This window comes from Argentina silus, assembly GCF_951799395.1.
Source record: "Argentina silus genome assembly, chromosome: 21".
Classification (NCBI taxonomy): domain Eukaryota; kingdom Metazoa; phylum Chordata; class Actinopteri; order Argentiniformes; family Argentinidae; genus Argentina; species Argentina silus.
Window position 1 is genome coordinate 1,449,059 of NC_139675.1, and position 6,961 is coordinate 1,456,019.

At 50.2% G+C, this 6,961-nt stretch overlaps 1 protein-coding gene across 1 annotated transcript; it reads left to right on the forward strand.

Annotated features, from left to right (window-relative positions):
- Positions 1-377: 377 nt before the first annotated feature.
- On the forward strand, positions 378-5,612 carry LOC310821274 (uncharacterized protein; the record flags this gene model as incomplete). Its single annotated transcript, XM_083693248.1, has 4 exons — positions 378-654; positions 971-1,140; positions 1,632-1,731; positions 2,271-5,612. 4 exons carry the CDS (start codon positions 378-380, stop codon positions 4,553-4,555), a joined length of 2,832 nt encoding a protein of 943 aa, XP_083549374.1. The 3' UTR covers positions 4,556-5,612.
- Between the last annotated feature and the right edge of the window lie 1,349 nt (positions 5,613-6,961).

Below are 6,961 nucleotides of genomic sequence, written 5' to 3' on the forward strand. Positions count from 1 at the left end.
ATAGTCGGACAATCTACGTTGGGACGTTCCATGCTGTCATCAAAATACGTTGCACGAACAAAGCGTTATGAGATATTCTTTGGCCCTGGCATTCTCTCACGTTCACTGCCGTTCATTGTGTTTCTACGGGGCACTCTTTGCTCGTATCTAATCGTCAGAATACAAATGCGACTCCGACTTTTACAGTGTTTCTAACACAGGAAGTGTAGTCCATTCCCGCCCACAGTCCTGCGTCACACAAAAACTGAGAGCAAGCGAGTCGCCTACTGTAAGATACATGAGGAAGGAGCCATGTCGCTGATCATCTGTAGGCCCAAATCGGTAAAATAACAATCACTATAATACCATTGGTAGATTCACAGACGGGCTCGGTCACCATGTCTACGGATTGCTTCCAAACCCAGTTCGCCTCCGTCATGGAGAGTGTGCTGAAGACAGCAGTCGCAGAGACGACGAAACTTTTCGAAACTACTATTGAGGAACTGGGTGCTGAAATATCCCGAATCAAGGAGGAGAATGATGACCTCAAAACGAAGCTCCTGTCTCTCGAAAACGAGAAGAAATCGATTAATTCGAGTGAGAGCCAAAGCGAGGAGCCCGGTCCGAGTCCAACGGGATCACGCATTGAACAACGTGACATTGGCATCCAGTGTGGTGAGTAAACAAAGACGTGTCAAATCATAAATTTGAAAAACAGCAGTTTGGAAACGAAATGGTAATGAACAGTTACACAATCTTTTGAAAAGTGCACACGTTGCTAGTTATGATGATATCATGCTGACTAAGATTACCCAACTTATATCGTTCAGTTTGTGAAATGCTGTAAAACCGGATGTGGACAGGATCAACAGCTCGGCATGCAAAACCACAGTGTTTGATACCAATCGCTGTTCTAAAAAACAACACATTTCCAGTTAATGTTTACTAAAACATGCAGGCACTGAACTGTGGCATCCTGTGTGCCCTGCAGCTCTTCCAGCAGTGAGAGCTGCCATGGCGGACGGCTGCTTCGGCTCCTACCAGTACGGCAGCCCCTCCACCTGGGGTGCGGAGCATGAGGAGGACATGGTGACAGAGCTCCAGTCTGTTACCTTCGAGGACGGCAACCCTCAGATGGCCTTCATACTCATCAAACAGGAGGTCAGCTGGGGTCGCCAGGCGCCTGCTACGGTCTCTCCTCTCAGAAACAAGCAGTCTTTAAACTTTCACTCTGGGGGTCGTCGCCAACTGTGTTACAGTCTCTTCACACCCAACGATGGTCTTATTTCACTCACTGTGTCGAGTTGTCTATAATCGTGTCCTTTCAGCCGCTGACCTTTCATACGCCCTGCTGCCTAACATTGTTGTGTTGTTAACTAATTCAGTGTGAGTGTGAATAAAGTCGCCCAAACTGTCACCATTCTAGAGCGCCAAGGGTGACTTTATTCACCAAAACGGCATAAATGATGATGCTTCATTTTGTAGCCAATCAAAGTACTGTTGCTAGGTAAACACCACACAGAACACTCGGCACTCTGGGTGGTGAGTGTTCCGGAATGCTTTGGCAGTTGGTGAGTTAAAGATGTCTGCCTGTTTAAGGAGGCGTCCACTGGTCTGTACTGAAGTTGTGTGTCCCTGTGTTTCTCTCCCAGGAGCCTGACTGTGAGGACTGTGCTCCTGGTTACATCCTACTGAAGCAGGAGGGGGGCGAGCCGGCTCTGGTGAGGAGACAGCCGCTCAGGGATATCCCAGGTAGGGGAAGGAAGACATACTTCCTGCTCTGAGGACATCTCAGTACACTTTACAGTTTGACTTTACGAGTAACATAAGTTTGATAGTTTCCAGGTTCTGGGGTGAGAATCAAATTTACATTCATGGCATTTAGCAGACGACTTTATCCAAAGCGACTTACAACAAATACATTTGTTTAAGTCAGTGAATCATCTATCCATCAGTCATCATAAGAAAAAGTAATCTATGCTAGGACCAGGGGCTATTGGCAGTCATGCTAGAAGAAGGAAGAATTTTTTTACAGGAGAGAGGGGTAGTGGGGATGAAGAGGTCTTTAGGAGGGACAGTTAAGATGCAGCCTGAAGAGATGTAGGTCTTCAATCTACGGCAGAAGAAGTTGTGCGATAACGTGTGGTGTTCTTGTCCTTTCTTCCTCTTGTCTTCCCACCGTTGTTTCTACTATCCACCTAATCGACCTCTCTTTCTGTGTCTCACCCCCCCCCCCCCCCCCCCTCCCCTCTCTTTCTCTCTCCACCATTCCTTATACCATCCCTCCTCAGCTCTACTTCCAGGAGCTGTAAGGGCCCTCGTCAACCGTGGCACCCAGGGAAGGCCTCATGCCACCCAGCCCGCCTTAGCAGCAGCAATGGCTGCCTTCCAGAAGGATCCAGGCCCCCAGGTGCCCCCCCACACCCTCAGTCCAGCCAGGACCAGAGGTGCCACCAAGGCCAGTGCAGTCCCAGACGAGGCTCCTGGAGCAGGGGAACAGTCATCAGCACCTGCAGCACAGTCAGCAGCCCCAGCTCAGTCTTTACCGGCACAGGTTCCGGACACACAACCACCCATGCCTCCGTTACCTCAACCTGCAGCGTCGTCACCTATACAGCCATCCGCTGCAGCCCCTCAACTACCAGCCACGCTTCCAACAGAGTCTTCCCCTGTACGCCAACGTGCAGCCTCCGCGTCGCTGGCGGTATCGCCAACCCTTTCAGAGCGGTCCGAAGTGACCATGGCGATGCTGATGCTAGCCCATTCGGCCCCACGACCGCCGTCGGCACACGTGACGACGGAAACGACCGTAACCCCGCAGAGGTCACAGCCCACGGAGCCCATGGAACCTTCCGTCGCGCCGTCACCAGCTGCAGACGCAGAGAAGTCTATTCTGGCCCCCCTGCAGCTGTCTTCCTTCAAAGAGCTTCCCTCTGGCCCCCTGAGCCAAATGACAAAACATCAATTTCTGGCTCAGCTAGAAGTCAAACCTTTATCACCTGCCCAAATAGCACTGGCGGCGTGCGTGGCTGGAACAGGCTGTGGGGAGATAAGTTCCCAGGGCCAGTTGCCCACAAACGGGGACTCTGAGCAGACGGAGAGGCTCTCTTCCGTCCCTACCACGTTTACGGAAACTGTCGAGACCAGGTCGGTCGCCACGGAGACTGTCTCCGTCGACAAGAAAGAGGGTGGCAGCGGCGGCGACGACAAAGAGTCGTTCTTTTCCTGCCTCCGATTTCGTCTGAGACCCCGCCTACAATCCAGGGCCACGGAACCAGAACCCGCCCCTGTCAGTCCTAAGAAGCCCAGAGTAGCTAAGGTCCTGACTGTCAACTGTCAATCAAAGGTCAGACAGAATGGCGGCAGACCAAACCGATCTGTGAATACCCCTGTCGTTAGCAAAGCGCCGGAAGGGGCCAGTGTCGCGGCCGCCCCACCCAAGCGGAGCACTGGGGGAACGACCAGGGGGAGGGGTACGCCACACGCACCGCCCGTGTCCTCTCCCACCCCACAGCGACGCCTCGCCAGCACTCGCAAAGCCACTCCGCGCATGTCCACTCAGCGCAGGGGCACTCCCCGCATGGCCACTCCCCGCAGGACCAGCCTTCGCACGGCGACCCTTCGCACGATGACCCCTCGCACAACGACCCTTCGCACAACTACCCCTCGCACGGCCAGCCCTCGCAGCCCCTCCCCTCGCATGACCAGACCTCACTCGGCCAGCCCTTCCACGGCCAGCCCTCGCAAAGCCACTCTTCGCACGACCAGCCCTCCCGAAGACCCGGTGCGCGCAATGCGGACGGATCCTCAACAGCACCAAGGCCCTGGATCGCCACGTCTGCCTCCACACAGGGGAGAGACCCCTCGGACGACGCCCACCCCTCACACCGCCACTCCTCGCTCTGCGACGGCTTTCAAAATGTCCCCCCAGAGCCCGTTCCAGACGAGCACGCCTCCGTTCACATCACGCAGACGTCTCCTGAAGAACCAGTGCGCCCAGTGCGGACGCATCCTCAGCAGCGCCACGGCCCTGGAGAGCCACGTCAGCCTCCACACAGGGGAGAGACCCTTCGCCTGCACCGCCTGTGCCAGGACCTTCCCCGACCACAAGGGCCTCAACCGGCACGCCCGGGTGCACCGCACAGAGAGGGGCCACGAGTGCACCCAGTGCGGCAAGAGCTTTGTATACCGCTTCGGCCTCACCAAGCACCTGCAGGTGGTGCACAGCGGGATCAGGCCCTTCTCCTGCATGATCTGCAGCAAGAGGTTTGTCACCAAGAGGGACCTGGAGACCCACTACAGGATGCACACCGGGGAGAAACCGTTCCAGTGCTCCCTGTGCGTGAAGAGTTTCAAGAGGCCGGTGGAGTTGAATATTCACATGCGCTGGCACAATGGGGAGAAGAGGCACTGGTGTCCCCATTGTGGGAAGGGCTTCCTGGACTATAACAACCTGAAGAGGCACAAACTCATCCACACGGGGGAGAAACCTCACTCCTGCCCTCAGTGCACCAAACACTTCACACAGTCGGGTCATCTGAAGAAGCATTTGAAAAATGTGCACAAAGTGAGATAAGGGGGTGCATCTCAAATGACGCCCGGCTTCCTATGTGGTGCAGTGCAGTACTTTCTGGCCTGAGGCACACATATACTGTCCACTACTTGGAAGGAAATATTGAGCTCTCGGTTTGAAAGCCAGCCTTGTTGTGTGTAACTTGGGGATCTCAAATCAATTCTCAGAATGATTGTGATGAAATTGTTCTTTTATGTATTCAGGTCACAGCTGTGAATACGTTGTTACCCTCAAGCCTAAGGAATGTTGTGGAGCTTTTGATCTTTGATGTTGAAATGATTGAAATGTTGAGTGTGTGTTCATTGAGACAGTTGAATGGGTTTTGTATGAACGTTTATCAACATAATTAGATGCAATACATTTATAATTTATAAAATGTACGACTCAAAGTTGACTAAATTGTTATTTCATGTCATTTCAAATCATAATTTCATTGTCATGCACAACAGTGATGTTGAATGAACAGGATATTTATTATATGCTTCCTGTTTTTATATATGATTCAATTATGTTTTCCTTCTTGATTGGTAGAATAATGTTTTTTGAGATTTTAGGAAGTTGCTTTTAAGTTTATTGTAGGCTCAGCCTATTCAGTCCGCCTGAATGTTGTAAATCTGAAAGTGTATATTTTTGTATTTTTCTCTAACCCGCTAGCACAAGCCTGTTTAAAAGCAACCCCTCGTCCCTCGGCCATCTTGCCACTTGAAGATGTGAAAGCATTGGACAGATATAAGAGAGTTTTATCAACATTACTCTTTCCCATCCCTGTCTTTAAGCTCTGGACCAGGCCTTAAATGCCTGCCGGGTTTCAGTGATCAGGTGATTTGAGCTTCCCCAAAGTGATGCAGCATAGAGAAGAGCAGCTGATTCCATGATGTTAAGTTAAGATCAGTCCTATATGTTTAGTCTGTGCTTCCTTCTCCTCATGTGTTCAGTAATACTGTAATACCAGCTTCTTCAACTACGCCGTAATGTGTGAAAAATACAGTTTTTACTTCTTTCATCTCACCTCAGTTTGAGAAAACTGTCACCATTAAAAGTTGATATGTTTGTTCCTTTGTGATTGTGTGCAAAATGTACTCACACTTCTGTCGACTCAGGGGAACTGTGAACACAAACTTTTCTTCCAACACCGACATTAAGGACATTGCATACATAAATAACATGATTCACATTGTGTGAATGGGAAGCTAGTTTTATTCATTGCAGAGAGCAAACAGGTAGCGTACATTTTGCCAAAATAATTAAACAGGAAACGCACAAGACAAAATAACATGTTGTGATGATGCATTCAACTTGAACAATAAAATAAAAAAAAGACAGCACCATTTTATTTTGTATTGTATAGCGAGCAGCTGTCAATACAACACCACAACAGGATCCAGCCTACCGGACACATTTGCACTTCTAGCTTTCACACACACACACACCTAGCTCTACTTGCCCAGGTATACAGTCCCATGCCTCACTCAGGGGGGGTGTTACCTGAAGGACTGGTGAGTGTGAAAGAGGGAGAGGTTCCAGTGATGTAAGCAGTCAGGTTTCTCAAAGACCCGTCCACTGTGAAGAAGAAACGATCTGCCTTTCCTGGACTCCTCACAGCCTGCAGAATAGTCACCTGGAGGGAGGGAGGGAGAGAGAGGGAGGGAGGGAGGAGAGCAGTGATGTAAGCAGTCAGGTTTCTCAAAGACCCGTCCACTGTGAAGAAGAAACGATGTAAAACATACAATACAATCAGCATCAACAACATGATCCAGCCTACAGGAAACATTTCCGCTCCTCCTCGCCCATGCATGTACCAATACAAAGCTGCACATCCCTGAGGGGGAGGAAGCAAGCTCCACTCCAGGGAGACGGAAGGAGACAGAAGGTTCTGTGGTTGCACCCCGCTTCTCTCCCCTTCACCCCCACATGCAGTCAGCCGTTACACTGACCACCTGGCACTGGGGACGGGTGAAGTCTGTGATCTGGAGAAAGAGAGGGAGGGGGAGGGAGGGAGGGGGAGAGACGCATGAGTAATACAGCTACAAATTTCTGGTATTGACAGTTGCCCAGATTCACCAGATGCAACCGCTTGTCATTCCCAGACTACATTGTGTGTGCCGTCAGATTCTCCATTTAAAAAGAGTCTGACCAAGTGAGACTTTAAATCAGGAAAAGGAGGCAAAAGGCATATGCCTGCTGTAGGCCTATTGCAAATCAGGCAGGCAGACAATTAAATATCAAAACAGATTTATTTTAATACAGTGCAGACACAGAACTTGCAATTAATATAAATAAAGCAATTGCTCAAATAAAAAAATAAAAACATGCTCAGTGCAAAACACAATAATGATAATTGTAAGGTCTAATCAACGACGAGGTGCCAATATTGGAAAATAATGGACATGGTTCAGATGGAACACGGCC